The 15,741-nt window shown below is 41.3% G+C and overlaps 2 protein-coding genes across 2 annotated transcripts; both read left to right on the top strand.

Annotated features, from left to right (window-relative positions):
• Nucleotides 1-1,360: 1,360 nt before the first annotated feature.
• On the top strand, nucleotides 1,361-5,956 carry LOC114583667 (vomeronasal type-2 receptor 26-like). Its single transcript, XM_077917985.1, has 4 exons — nucleotides 1,361-2,149; nucleotides 2,519-2,746; nucleotides 3,792-3,918; nucleotides 5,055-5,956. The coding sequence occupies exons 1-4, from the start codon at nucleotides 1,361-1,363 to the stop codon at nucleotides 5,954-5,956; spliced, it is 2,046 nt and encodes a 681-aa protein (XP_077774111.1).
• A 4,279-nt stretch (nucleotides 5,957-10,235) lies between these two features.
• On the top strand, nucleotides 10,236-15,538 carry LOC114583590 (vomeronasal type-2 receptor 26-like). Its single transcript, XM_028704882.2, has 5 exons — nucleotides 10,236-10,526; nucleotides 11,677-12,534; nucleotides 12,952-13,179; nucleotides 13,787-13,913; nucleotides 14,637-15,538. The coding sequence occupies exons 1-5, from the start codon at nucleotides 10,236-10,238 to the stop codon at nucleotides 15,536-15,538; spliced, it is 2,406 nt and encodes an 801-aa protein (XP_028560715.2).
• The last annotated feature ends 203 nt before the right edge of the window (nucleotides 15,539-15,741 follow it).

Genomic DNA, 15,741 nt, shown 5'->3' with positions numbered 1-15,741 from the left:
AGCCTCTACAAGATTCCACAGGTAGGTTTTATGAGTAGGGACATGCATATTTGTCCCACAAATCACACTCATCTCTTCCCATTCTGAAAATGATTTTAAGACTCAGAAAGTGAATATGACTGATGTTGAAGCATTAAAAGCTAGACTGTCTATCAGAAATGTAGATTACTTCTTACTAGTAGAGATTGCTACACCAGTGAAAGTCTGAGTCAAGCAGAGAGCAATCAGCACCTTGGACACTTCCAACACCACCACCATGTGCCTCACATCAACTACAAGAGAAGTTGTTTCTGCAAGGAACCGGGTTAAACTGAAGACTTACAAAGCTCAATTATTTTGCACAATTAGACATCTGCAGGGTTAGAGAGGTTCTGTATGTTACTCATAATCTGACTCAGATGACTATAAGGAGATGTATCATCCAGCTAATGTAGCTCTGAATTAGATGTTGGTAGTTCTGCTGCATTACCAACAAAGGTCCGTATAGTTAAAGCCATGGTTTTCCCAGTAGTGATGTATGGAAGTGAGAGCTGGACCATAAAGAAGGCTGATCGCCGAAGAATTGATGCTTTTGAATTATGGTGTTGGAGGAGACTCTTGAGAGTCCCATGGACTGCAAGAAGATCAAACCTATCCATTCTTCAGGAAATCAGCCCTGAGTGCTCACTGGAAGGACAGATCGTGAAGCTGAGGCTCCAATACTTTGGCCACCTCATGAGAAGAGAAGACTCCCTGGAAAAGACCCTGATGTTGGGAAAGACGGAGGGCACAAGGAGAAGGGGATGACAGAGGACAAGATGGTTGGACAGTGTTCTCGAAGCTACAAACATGAGTCTGACCAAACTGCAGGAGGCAGTGGAAGACAGGAGTGCCTGGTGTGCTCTGGTCCATGGGGTCACGAAGAGTCGGACATGACTAAATGACTAAACAACAACAACAGTTCTCCTGCAATGAAAATAGTACATTTTAAGCCACGTTTCCTGCCATGCACTCTATTTCCCCATTCATAGATCATTCTCCTTTGAAGAGACCCCAGGGAGCTGGCATGTACCCTGGCATCCACAAAACAACCACCACAAACACACACAACACCTTAAACATGCAAACCACAGGTCTTCCATAGATAAGTATCACCACAACTGTAGAAACTGGAAGCATCCTGAAACTCGAAGCATCCATCAATTTAACTGTCTGGAAAACTATCAGATGTGTCAAGAAACATTTGCTGAATTAACAGCCAAATGCTAAAAGTAATTGTTTATACTTATCTTTATCATGTCTGTTCTTTTCCTGTTAGCTTGCATATGGCTCATTTCCCCAAGAGGAGGGTGATAAAAATCACTTCCTTTCCTTGTACCGCATGGTGCCCAATGAAGCCCATCAGTATATGGCGATTATCAGTTTGCTTCAGCATTTTGGCTGGACATGGGTTGGACTCTTTGTTACGGATGATTACGGAGGAGAAAAATTCTTGCAGGTACTGGAGCACTTGTTCTACCAGCATGGGATCTGTTCAGCCTTCACACAAAGAATGGAAAAAGCAGCTCATTCCGATATGCTCATTGAACTTTATGGCATACTTGAAAGTTATTATGTGGGTCTCACAAATGACAAAGCCAATGCATTCATTGTCTATGGAGATTCTCAGACATTGACCTGGCTGAGAACTGTTATATTTCTACGAGATCCTGGAAATAAGGAAAGCACATCATTTAGAAAGGTGTGGATCATGACAACACAAATTGATTTTGTATTGCCGAGTTATCAAAAGGTTTGGGGTCTTGAGCTCTTTCAAGGTGCCATTTCCTTCACCATTCACTCAAAAGAGCTTCTCAAGTTCAATGACTTTCTTCAGATCATAAAACCTTACTGGAACCCAGCAGATGGTTTTCTCAAGGACTTCTGGGAGCAAGCATTTGACTGTACATTTCCAGATCTGCTCATGCAAGATATTGAAACATGTACAGGGGAGGAAAAGTTAGAGTGTCTTCCTGGGCATCTGTTCGAAATGGGCATGACTGGCCACAGCTACAGTATCCACAATGCTGTCTTTGTTGTGGCTCATGCTTTGCATGCTATTTATTCATTCAGATCAAAGCACAGAGCAGGAGACAAAAGGTTTCAGCTGCAAGATCTGCAGCCTTGGCAGGTAACACGTACTTTAATATTTTAATATCATAAAATGGTATTTTAATATTTTGCTGGAAGCTGCCCAGAGTGGCTAGGGAAACACAGCCAGGTGGATGGGGTATAAATTATTATTATTATTATTATTATTATTATTATTATTATTATTATTATTATTTTGCAAGCAGTGAGGCAATTTCTTCAAGACCAATTATCAAGTGATTACATTTTGTGAGTGTCCCCCTTTCCTGTATATCTACCATGTACAGAATTTTTGCCATCTATTGCTGTGTTATAACTTTTCCATCTGCTATATGAAAATAGCTCATTGTTTAGAATTGGTCTTCATTATATATATTTTTCTTATTTTTCCTTTTTCTCTTTGAATCAGCTCCACTATTTTCTGCAAGGCATTTTATTTAACAACTCAGAAGGAGAAACAGTGTCCTTTAATGAAAAAAGGGAACTGAGAGGTGGATTTGACATCACAAACATGATCACATTCCAAAACAAGTCCTTCCTTCAAATGAAAGTTGGACGAGTTGATCCTGATGCTCTTGAAGGAGAAGCATTTGTCATTCATGAGGATTTGCTTGTATGGCACAGAGGTTTTAATCAGGTCTGCGTCCTTGGAATCCTCCTGTTACTCGCTGTTCTTATGACGTGTTCTTCAGATGTCGGAAATTCAATTTTGTTTAAAAATGTTGTTTCCATCTGATATTGCCAAGGAAAAATGTGGCTGCCTAGCACATTCAAAGTGGATACCGCTTAGAAATGCCAAGGGGGAAAAAACAGTGTACAGTGGTACCTCGGGTTAAGAACTTAATTCGTTCTGGAGATCTGTTCTTAACCTGAAACTGTTCTTAACCTGAAGCACCACTTTAGCTAATGGGGCCTCCTGCTGCCGCCGTGCTGTCGCCACGCAATTTCTGTTCTCATCCTGAAGCAAAGTTCTTAACCCAAGGTACTATTTCTGGGTTAGCAGAGTCTGTATCCTGAAGCGTCTGTAACCTGAAGCGTTTCTAACCCGAGGTACAACTGTATAACTATATCTTCCATATACATAAAGCAAAGCGTTGGAGTATCTAAATGAAATTTCGATGTAGACGCCTATTCGGTAACTTCTTTTTATAATGTATAGAGACAAAAACTCAGTAATAGAACACATACAGCTTGCAAAAGGTCTCAGGTTCAATCCATTGCATCTCCAAGCAGGGTTAAAATGAAGTCCTGGTGAACTGTTTTTCAATTGTTTTGCAGCATTTTGCAAAAGAAACTTTGCATTTTATTGAGCCCTAAAACTGTGTGGCTGACCTGCCAAACCGAGGACCCTACAAGTCACCCCCAATCAACTAATACAATATTTTGGCACAGGTTTGGTGTGAATTGAACAATATTGGAATTGGGGTGACCAGTATAGCACCATGTTGGGGAAGTCAGACACTATTTTGGGACACCTCGGAATGTGGGGGTTTTTCATGATTGCAAACTTCGGAATAGGTTTGGAGGGGATCCCAAATAATGTGACCCATAGTTAATGCAACTGCATAATGCAGCTTTTTTTATATTAAACCTTTGTCTGCTGTGTAGTGAACTTCATTAATAGAAGTCAAATAAGCAATTAGTTTCTCTGATCTCCTAAACTGCTTTTCTGCTATGGATAGGTGATTCCCCTTTCTCTGTGTAATGACCACTGCCACCCTGGGAATCAGAAGAAAAAGAAAGAAGGGGAAAAGTTTTGCTGCTATGGTTGTGCTCCATGTCCAGAAGGGGAAATTTCAAACCAGGATGGTGAGTTATGTAGCACTCATATTTGTCAACCTGTGAGGAAACTGGTAAGGCTAGATAGTAGCATTTGAGGGAGTTCTTTTAGTGCAAAAAGGAGTAAGGAGTGACATGATAAAAAATTGATAAAATTGTTCAATGCATTGGAAATTAGGGTAAACATAATACAAGATCTCAGGGACGCGGGTGGTGCTGTGGGTAAAAGCCTCAGCGCCTAGGGCTTGCCGATCGAAAGGTCAGCGGTTTGAATCCCCGCGGCGGGGTGCACTCCCGCTGCTCGGTCCCAGCGCCTGCCAACCTAGCAGTTCGAAAGCACCCCCGGGTGCAAGTAGATAAATAGGGACCGCTTACCAGCGGGAAGGTAAACGGCGTTCCGTGTGCTGCGCTGGCTCGCCAGATGCAGCTTTGTCACGCTGGCCACGTGACCCGGAAGTGTCTCCGGACAGCGCTGGCCCCCGGCCTCTTGAGTGAGATGGGCGCACAACCCCAGAGTCTGTCAAGACTGGCCCATACGGGCAGGGGTACCTTTACCTTTACCTTAATACAAGATCTCAGGGATATCAGAGGAAACTGAGTGTCCGATAATTCAGAACAGGTAAAAGAAAACTAACATCTTCATGAATTACATGATTAATCTGTGGAATTTGTTCCCTCAAGAGGCATCGATGGGCACATATTTTGAAGCCTTCAAAGGAGGATTACACAAACTCATGGAGAATATCAGTGGCTATTATCTCTTATGGCTTTGCTGTGCCTACATGGACAGAAGCTGAATTCTTCCAAATACGAATTGCTGGGAAGTGTGGGGGTCGGGGGAGACTTCTGTTTCACTCAGGTCCTGCTTGCAGGCTTCCCATAGATATCTGGTTGGCCACTGTGAAATCAGGAAGCTGGATGAGACGGATCCAGCAGGCTCTTATGTTCTTATCCAAAAGAGGAAATAAATTAGAAGGCAAAATGCTGTTTAAAAGTAAGAAGGGAATCAGTATAATGGCTTTCAGAATAAGTGATATCAAAGCATTTATATCTGAACATTAAAACACATGGAACCAATAGGTTTAATTTCATGTCAGTGAAGCAGTCACATAGAAGACAAAGTACTGTTTAAGCACTATTGAAATTTGACCTTGTTTATTTTTCAGATATGAATGACTGCTTCAGATGCCCAAAAGCTCAGTATCCAAACAAGAACAAAACTGCCTGCATTGAGAAAACGATGACCTTCCTTTCTTATGAAGAACCTTTAGGAATTAGTTTAGCATCAGTTGCCCTTTCTTTCTTCCTCATCACAGCTTTGGTGCTAGGAATATTCATTAAGTACAGAGACACTCCCATAGTCAAGGCCAACAACCGGGACCTCACCTACTCTCTCCTTGTCTCTCTCCTGCTCTGCTTCCTCTCTTCATTGTTATTTCTGGGTGAACCTAGCAAAGTCTCCTGCCTCCTCCGGCAACCAACGTTTGGCATCATCTTCTCTGTAGCCGTTTCTTGTGTGTTGGCCAAAACTATCACTGTAGTTCTAGCTTTCTTGGCCACCAAGCCAGGGTCCAGCATGAGGAAGTGGGTAGGGAAAAGACTGACAAATTCCATTGTATTTTCCTGTTCTCTTATTCAAACAATTATTTGTACTGTGTGGTTAATGACATGTCCACCATTCCCTGATTTGGACATGCACTCTTTAACAGAAGAAATCATTGTGCAATGTAATGAAGGCTCAGTCACCATGTTCTACTGTGTCCTGGGCTACATGGGCCTCCTGGCCATTTCCAGCTTCATTGCCGCATTTGCGGCCCGCAAATTACCTGACAGTTTTAACGAAGCCAAATTCATTACCTTCAGCATGTTGCTCTTTTGCAGTGTTTGGCTGTCTTTTTTTCCAGCCTACCTGAGCACAAGTGGAAAATACATGGTGGCTGTGGAGATCTTCTCCATCTTGGCCTCCAGTGCTGGGTTATTGGGCTGCATCTTTGCCCCTAAATGCTACATCATTATTCTGAGGCCAGAACTGAACAACAGGGAGCAACTTATAAGAAAAAAGAATTAAACAATCCCCCCTATGTGATAGGTAAGAGTTGAAAACCAAAATCTCTCTCTCTCTCTCTCTCTCTCTCTCTCTCTTCCAGCAGCAAAAGTACTTTTTGACATTTGTTTAATTTTATTTTATACATGCAAGTCCCAGTATCCAAATGTTTTTATACGAAAATTCACTTACTCCAACATGGGTAATTAGTACCCAAACCTTGTTGTATACACCACAGATTCAGATAGCCAAGCCGTTGGAACTGTGTTTAATACTTTAACAAATAAGCAGAGTTTTCTTCCTTGTTTGCCTTTTACAAGGCTTCAGTAGGTTTTTCTGGGTTTTTCACCCTTTGGGGCATCAAAATTTTGAGGCTGAGAACACATTGGAAATATTTCCATAGGAATTAATGGAAATTGTTTACTTGTTATTCAAATGGCCACCTAACAAATGATTTTCTAAGAATGCATTGTGTTTGGATAGTGATATTTGTGAGGATACAAATGAAATAGCTCAGGAGTGTTAAGTACCACAGCTGTATGTTCGTATTTGGCTTTAGTCTAGTTCAAAGTTACCCTTTAAGTTATTTTTTTGAAATAAACATTTTTAATTGTTTTTCTTCCAACATGAAACCCTTTGTAATTTCAGACAGCACATTCTTTTCTTCTTGGTATGTTTTATTATTGACTTAGATTATCACTTAGCTATATCCAAATTTCTTTATTGCCAATTGTGACAGTTTATTCTCTCCCCCCCCCCCTTTTCTTTAAAAGCTAATTTCTTTTTCTTTTCTTTTCTTTTTATGTATCTTTTTCGTGTTACTAAAATTTAATAAAAAAATTTTTTGGAAAAAGACAAACACATTTTGGAATGTGAATTATTTATTTTAGAAGCCAAACTTATTCAACCTTTTTGCTCATAGTTTGCTCCGACATTTTGCCAGATGTACGGCAGCCCTATTGTACCACCTCTGGTGGCCCCACAACTTTAAGAAGGTGTTACATGTCAGCTGTAAAGGACTCCCCTTGGAACAAAAACTTTAAAAATGTTATTAAATCACCCTACAATTATCAAAATCACTATGATTTGTTCACCAGGTCAGAACTCCAGAGGCATTTCAGAAGACACCAGAAGGCACCAGATAACAGCCAATAAACGGCTTTGAAAGTGATTTTTTAAATATTTATTTATGTTATTGTTTAGACTTTCTTAGAGTGCTTTTTTATTTCAAACTTTACAGAGACAGGCCATAGAACCCAGCCTCTTGGATAATGGTGTTGCTCCATGTGAATCTCCCCTCCCCCATCTCTCCCACTTCCTCATTCGTAATCATCATCACCTCCTCTATGGGTGCCGCTAAGTGCTCTCCAGCCTCTTCCCTCCAGTACACACGTTATTGTCTTCCATTGGCACATGGAGATTTGGATATACAGTAAAATGCAAAGGGTGCGGGGGGGGGGGACTGTATATGGCTGTTTTCCCTGGAGCTCAGGCCAGAGAGCTCCAGGCGGACTCTTCCTCATTATTTGGTATGCTACACCCCCACCAATGCCAGGGCATAATTCAGGGGTAGAACATCTGCTATGAATGCAGAAGGCACCCGGTTCAGTCCCTGGCATCCCCAGGTAGGGTTAGGTGGGACCTTGTCTGAGGCCCTGGAGTGTTGCTGCCAACTCAGTAGAAGGAAATACAGAGCTAGAAAGACAGTTAGGTCTGATTCAGTGTAAGGTGGATTCTCCTGTGAAAAAGGCAACCATTCAATAAAATAAATTAAAAAATTAAAAGAAAATAATGAATTAAAAAATATTTCCACCCATTTTGTAGTTGTGTGGGTAACTGGCTGCTGAGTGAGAGGGCAAATAGCGCCTTATTAAGCTGGCCACATGTTCGCTCCTCAGCCTCACAGTTGGAATTCTTTCTTTCTCCCCCGTTGCATTTGTATTTAGCAACTCTTAATGACTTAAAGGACGCGGGTGGCGCTGTGGGTTAAAGCCTCAGCGCCTAGGACTTGCCAATCGAAAGGTCGGTGGTTCGAATCCCCACGGCGGGGTGCGCTCCCGTCGTTCGGTCCCAGCGCCTGCCAACCTAGCAGTTCGAAAGCACCTTCGGGTGCAAGTAGATAAATAGGGACCGCTTACCAGCGGGAAGGTAAACGGCGTTCCGTGTGCTGCGCTGGCTCGCCAGATGCAGCTTCGTCACGCTGGCCACGTGACCCGGAAGTGTCTGCGGACAGCGCTGGCTCCCGGCCTATAGAGTGAGATGAGCGCACAACCCTAGAGTCTGGCAAGACTGGCCCGTACGGGCAGGGGTACCTTTACCTTTACCTAATGACTTAAAGGGACACTGGTGGCGCTGTAGTCTAAACCACTGAGCCTAGGGCTTTCCAACTGGAAGGTCGGCAGCGATGGCGTATGTTCCCATTGATCAGTCCCTGCTTCTGCCAACCTAGCAGTTCGAAAACACATCAAAGTGCAAGTAGATAAATAGGTATCTCTCTGGCGGGAAGGTAAATGGAGTTTCCATGCACAGCTCTGGTTTCGCCAGACACGGCTTAGTCATGCTGGCCCCATGACCTGGAAAAAACTGTCTGTGGACAAACTAACCCTGTCTAGGTGGGACAGTGTAATTTGACTGAGTTGTTAGCAGCTAAGTTCCAACACAATCAAATCGAAGATTATTTGCACAGTTTACACAAACACCCTGACTTCACATCATTTCATTTCATGTTTATTGTTGCAATAGTATAGTTTTCCTCTTATGTACAATGCATCTGTTTTTTTGCCACAAATTTTTTGTGGAGAGACATAATAGTTGTCAGGTCATGTGGTAAAACGGGCACTGAGTAGTGACCTATCTTTCAACATTTGCTGCTTTGAGTCACAAAACAAAACATATTCACTTTGACTTTCCTGCTGGTCTTCACTTACCATGGATGACTTCAAGCTAATTGCCACGTTTTGTGCCACTAAGGAGTAGAACAAGCCCATAGGAAGATTTGAGAATAAACACACAACTCAACATGTTAAAAAAAAAGAACATCCATTGGAACGCAAATTAAACCTTTTAATAACTTTACAATTATTCAAATCACTATAATTTGTTCACCTGGTCGGAACTCCAGAAGCATTTCAGAAGGCACTAGAAAGCTGTCAATGAACAGCTATGAAAGTGGTTATATTTGATGAAACTCTGTACAATCTCCCATTTTATTTTATTTTATATTATTGGTCAGACATGAAATCAGAGTGTTGGAAATCCCACCTATCGGCCAAAGCATGTGGTTATACTGCTCTGATTCTAAAATAAGGTGTGCCTATCTCTCTTGTTGTGCTGTATTGACAGAGCCAGGCATCATGTACTCTAGTTTGCTGAAGTAATTCTGCAGGTGCTGATGGGCACAAGAGCAACCACGTTTTCAGAGATGCTTGACTACAAGGATGCTGTGGTCATTCACTTTGCTTTTTCTGCTGCCTCCTGTTGTGTGCAAAGCAGCTATGAGGTGCCCTGGGATTGATACATTTCCTGTTCCACATGAGTGGTACCAGTCAGGGAGCCTCATCATCGGTGGGATAGCTTCTCAGTTCTATTATTCCATTATTGAAGATTTATTCAAGGAAAACCCTTCACAGAATCTGTTTGATGATAATCCACAGTAAGAGACTCTCCCTCCCCCTTCATTTTTGGGATTAATCCTTCCCAGTACTTTATTTAGTATTGTGCAGCCTACTAAGCTGGCAGGCTGTAAATGATGGCTTTGTCCTTTGTGAGAATGAGAATCCTTTCTATTTTGAAAAGCAATATGTAGATGTAGTTCGTATGCTTAGTTTTAATTGCACCAAATGGATGTGTAATAAGGACCAACAAGAGGAGGATTGAGATGATACTGCTGCACCTAGTCTTGGGGCACAGACTGTTTAATCTTCCTTGATCATATATCATGAATCAGGGACTGTTTGAGGGAATTTCTTTGATATGTTTTTGCTTTCCTGGGCTACATGCATAGAATGGTCACCTGTATGGCCAGTTTGAGTACAAAGAAAGAGAGGGAGAGATTGTTGTTGCCTTTTGAGGGGGGCGGGCAACTGAGATTAAAGGTCAAACAAGACATAATACAGAGATGGCACGGTGAATGATATATATTTTATTTGGGCTGAGGAGTTTAATATTTATTATTTTAGAACCACCATAAAAGACAAGGTTAGTTCAGTATGTATCTGTTTGAGACAGAAATGGCAATTTGTTTTGTCTACTTCCTGCATTGTAGAATTCTCCTCTGAAATTTTAAACTAACCTCATTTGCAGCATGATAACAAAATTCTACCAGCACATCCTGGCCCTGGCATTTGCTGTAAAAGTGATAAATGAGAATCCCAACATCTTGCCCAATGTCACACTGGGTTTCCACATCTACGACAGCTATTATGATGCAAGGGTGACCTATCGTAACACTTTGGACCTGCTCTTTAAAATGCATAGATTTGCTCCAAACTACAAATGTGACTCGCAGAAAAACCTCATAGCCGTAATCGGAGGACTTAACTCTGATACCTCTTTCCATATGGCTGATACCTTAAGGCTCTACAAAATTCCACAAGTAGGTTTTATGCATGTGGATAAGAATTTTTATCTCACAAATCTCACTTTTCTATTACCATTACAAAAATGATTTTGAGATTCAGAATGTGAATATGACTGATGCTGAAGCATTACAAGCTAGAATGTCTATCAGAAACATAGATTACTCCTTAACAGTAGAGATTGCTAGACCAGTGAAAGCAGAGAGCATTCAGCATCTTGGACACTTCCAACACAACCATCCTGTACCAGCCATCAACTGCAAGTGAAGTTGTCTTTGCAAGGAGCCAGGACCACGTGAAGACTTACCAAGTTGACCTTAGGCTCTGCCTCCCTGGAGAGCCTGGATGACTGATAAAACGGCCCTACTTTATCTTGTACTATTTGAGTTCTGCAAGTCTGGAGAGCCAGACATTTTTGCACAGTACTCATCACCATCTGACTCAGAGGACTACGGGGAGATGTATCCTCCAAGCAATGTGGCTCTGAATTAGACAATGGTAGTTCTCTTGCCAAGGAAATAGTCTGTGCTCAAGCAATAGTCCGTCCTCCGCCATGCATTCCATTGCAGCAGTCATAGGTCATGACAACTCTCCAACTTTGAAGAGACCCCGGAGAGACTAGCTGGAAGGAGCACAGGGCACCAACATACCAACATGCATGGAAGTACACTGGCATCCACAAAATATCTGCCACACATAAATACAGCACTTTGAGTATGTGAACCACAGTTTTCAACCCATGCAGATCAAAGATAACTGTTATATCTTCCTCTGCCATGTGCATCTTATACATGATTTACCACAGTTGAACTAGAGTAGCATTCTGCTGGTGCACTGAAGAATTTTGCCAGCCTATCTGACATGTGTGACTAGTGTGGTTTCTCCCAAATCCTAAATTTCCACAGAGTAATTACACAATAGGATTGCACTCTACAAATGAAACAAAGGGACATTTCTGACAAGACATAAATACTTTATGAAATAAAATATCCAGAAATTGGAAAATGTCGCCACAACTCTAGAATATTCAGCTGGCAGCATCCTTCAGTTTAACTGTCTGGAAACTGCAAAATTGCTTCAACAAACATTTCTTGAATGAAGACCCACATGCTCAAAATAATTGTTTATACTTAGGTACCCTTATTATGTCTGTTCTTTTCCTTGTAGCTTGCATATGGATCGTTTCCCCCAGAGGAGAATGATATAGATCACTTCCTTTCCTTGTACCGCATGGTGCCCAATGAAGCTCATCAGTATATGGCAATTATCAATTTGCTTCAGCATTTTGGATGGACATGGGTTGGACTCTTTGTTACAGATGACAATGGAGGAGAAAATTTCTTGCAGACTATGGAGCCATTGCTTTACCAACATGGAATCTGTTCAGCCTTCACAAGAAGAATGGAAAAAGTAGCTCATTTTGATTTGGTGGCTGAAATTTTCGACATGCTCAATGAATATTATGTGGATGTCACAAATGATAAAGCCAATGCATTCATTGTCTATGGAGATTCTCTGACACTGGCCTGGCTGAGATCTGTTATATTTCTACGAGATCCTGGAAATAAGAAAAGCACATCATTTAGAAAGGTGTGGATCATGACAACACAGATTGATTTCGTATTATTGAGTTTTCAAAAGTCTTGGGATCTTGATCTCTTTCAAGGTGCCATTTCCTTCACCATTCACGCAAAAGACCTTCTCAATTTCCATGAATTTCATCAGATCATAAAACCTTACTGGAACCCAGCAGATGGTTTTCTCAAGGACTTCTGGGAGCAAGCATTTGACTGTACATTTCCAGATCTCCTCATGCAAGATACTGAAACTTGTACAGGGGAGGAGAACTTAGAGTGTCTTCCTGGGCATCTGTTTGAAATGGGCATGACGGGCCACAGCTACAATGTCTACAATGCTGTCTTTCTTGTGGCTCATGCTTTACATGCTATTTATTCATACAGATCAAAGCACAGAACAATGGCAAGAGACAAAAGGTTTAAACTTCAAGATCTGCAGCCTTGGCAGGTAACATGTTGCAGAATATTAAAGCCCGAACTTTATGAAATAGGACATCTTTAGAGTGATACCATTTTGTAACTTTTCTATCTGCTACATGAAAATAGCTCATTTTTTATACTCGTTCTGTGTTAGGGGCAGATCCATAAGCAATATTCATAAAGAAGGGAGTAACACAATGCAAAAAGATAGTATTTCAGTTAGCCAATTACTCCAAGGCCACACATCATGAAATGTGATGTTTTTATAGAGATAACATTTTGAGATTGCCCCTTTTCCTGTATGTTTAGCATGCCCAGTATTTTAGCCTTCTGTTGCTTTCTTATAACTTTTCCATCAACTAGACTGAAATAGCTCATTTTTTATATTTGGCCTTCACTATATGTATATATGTTTCTTTTTCCCCCTTTCCCCCCTTTGAATCAGCTCCACTATTTTCTGCAAGACATTTTATTTAACAACTCAGCAGGGGAAACAATGTCCTTTAATGATAAAAGGGAAATGAGAGGTGGATTTGACATCACAAACATGATCACATTCCCAAACAAGTCTATCTTTCGAAAGAAAGTTGGTTGTGTTGATCCTGAAGCTCCTGAAGGAGAAGCATTCATCATTCATGAAGATATGATTGTGTGGCACAGAGGTTTTAATCAGGTCTGATTTCACCATGGGGAGAGTGGACCCTGAATTTATGTAGAAGTAATTTATTTATTTATATTTACTATACCTTCCATATATAAAAAAGCAAAGCTTTGGCATATCCAAATGAAATTGCTTCATAGCTGCCCATTCGCTAATCTCCTTTTCTATTGTATAGAGACAATAACTCAGTAAGAGATCCCATATTTCTGGTGAACGGTCCTGGTTCAATCCCTTGCATCTCCAGGCATGGTTAAAATGAAGTCATGGTGAGCTGTTTTTCAGCATTTTGCAGAACAAACTGCATTTTGGTGAGCCCTCAAACAGTGAGGCTTACCTGCCAAACCAGGGGCATTACTGGTCACCCAAATCCACAAATGCAAAACTTTGGCACAAGTTTGGAGTAGATTGAACAGTATTGCATTTGGGGTGACCAGTGTACCACCTTGTTGGGGAAATCAGGCAGTGTTTGGAGGGCACTGCAAAAAGTGGAGTTTGTTCAGCAAAATGATTGCAAAGTTTGTCATAGATTTTTTAGGGGATCCCAAATAATGGGGTTCATAGAAGTCAAATAAGCAATTACCTTCTCCGATCTCCTTAACTGCTTTTCTGCTATGCATAGGTGATTCCCCTTTCTCTGTGTAATGACCACTGCCACCCTGGGAATCAGAAGAAAAAGAAAGAAGGGGGAAAGTTTTGCTGCTATGGTTGTGTTCCATGTCCAGAAGGGGAAATTTCAAACCAGGATGGTGAGTTCTGTAGAAATCATATTTTTTATCCTACAGGGACACTGGCCGGAATGGTTTGTGTGAGTTGGGGCACATGATAAAAATGCATAAAATCATGCAAGGCATTGAGAAATCAGATAAAAAAGTTCTCATAACACTATAGCATGGGGGCATCTAAGGAATTTGGGTGTTGGATGATACAGAACGGGCAAAAGAAAACTAACTTCTTCATGAAGTACTTGATAAAGCTATGGAATTTCTTCCCTAAAGAGTCAGTGATGGGCACAAATTTTGAAGGCTTCAAAGGAGGATTAGACAAACTCATGTAGGATAAGGTTATCAGTGGCTATGACCTCAGATTACTTTGCGGGGCCTTCATGCTCAAAGGCTGTATTTCCCCAAATACCAGTTTTTGGGAAGTGTTGGGGTCGGGAAAGACTTCTGTTTCACTCAGGTCCTGCTTGCAGGATTCCCATAGGTACCTGATTGTCCACTGAGAGATCAGGAAGCTGGATGAGGTGGGTCATTGAATCTTATGTACTTATTCCAAAGACAGTTTGAAGGATTTCTACTCAGATATTATCAACTTATAATAACCTTAAGAATAAGTGAGAACAAAGCATTTATATATAAACACTAAAACACATGGATCCAATAGATTGAATTTCATGTCAGCAAAGCGGTCACATGCAAGACAAAGTACTGTTGAATCAATACTGAAATTTGACCTTGTTTATTTTTCAGATATGAATGACTGCTTCAGATGCCCAAAAGCTCAGTATCCAAACAAGAACAAAACTGCCTGCATTGAGAAAATTATAACCTTCCTTTCTTATGAAGAACCTTTAGGGATTAGTTTAGCATCAGTTGCCCTTTCTCTCTTCCTCATCACAGCTCTGGTGCTAGGAACATTCATTAAGTATGGAGACACTCCCATAGTCAAAGCCAACAATCGGGACCTCACCTATTCTCTCCTTCTCTCTCTCCTGCTCTGCTTCCTTTCTTCATTGTTATTTCTGGGTGAACCTAGCACAGTCTCCTGCCTCCTCCGGCAACCAACTTTTGGCATCATCTTCTCTGTAGCCGTTTCTTGTGTGTTGGCCAAAACTATCACTGTAGTTGTAGCTTTCATGGCCACCAGGCCAGGGTCCAGCATAAGGAAGTGGGTAGGGAAAAGACTGGCCTACTCAGTTGTGATTCCCTGTTCTCTTATTCAATCAACTATCTGTACTGTGTGGTTGATGACATCTCCCCCATTTCCTGATCTGGACATGCACTCTTTAACAGAAGAAATCATTGTGCAATGTAATGAAGGGTCAGTCATCATGTTTTATTGTGTCCTTGGCTACATGGGCCTCCTGGCTTTCTTCAGCTTCCTGGCAGCATTCCTGGCCCGCAAATTACCTGACACTTTCAATGAAGCCAAGTTCATTACCTTCAGCATGTTGCTCTTTTGCAGTGTTTGGTTGTCATTTGTCCCAACCTACCTGAGCACCAAAGGGAAACACATGGTGGCTGTGGAGATCTTCTCCATCTTGTCCTCCAGTGCTGGGTTGCTGGGCTGTATCTTTGCCCCTAAATACTACATCATTATTCTGAGGCCCGAGCTGAACAACAGAGAACAACTTATTAAAAAAAGGTATTAAACTATTGTTTCCCCCCTCACTCTGATAAATTTTAAATATGTGATAAATAAGAGTTCAATACCAAACACTCTCTCCACACACACCCTATGTATTACAGTAGCGAACGTACTTGAGATTCCTTTTTCGCCACTTGCTTATTTTTATTTTATGCACACATATCCCAGTATCCAAATGCTTTTTATACAAATATTCACTTACTTTAC

Source organism: Podarcis muralis, chromosome 13 (assembly GCF_964188315.1).
Source record: "Podarcis muralis chromosome 13, rPodMur119.hap1.1, whole genome shotgun sequence".
Taxonomy (NCBI): Eukaryota; Metazoa; Chordata; class Lepidosauria; order Squamata; family Lacertidae; genus Podarcis; species Podarcis muralis.
The sequence above is the reverse complement of the archived record's forward strand: the minus strand, read 5'-3'. Positions and strand labels throughout refer to the sequence as shown.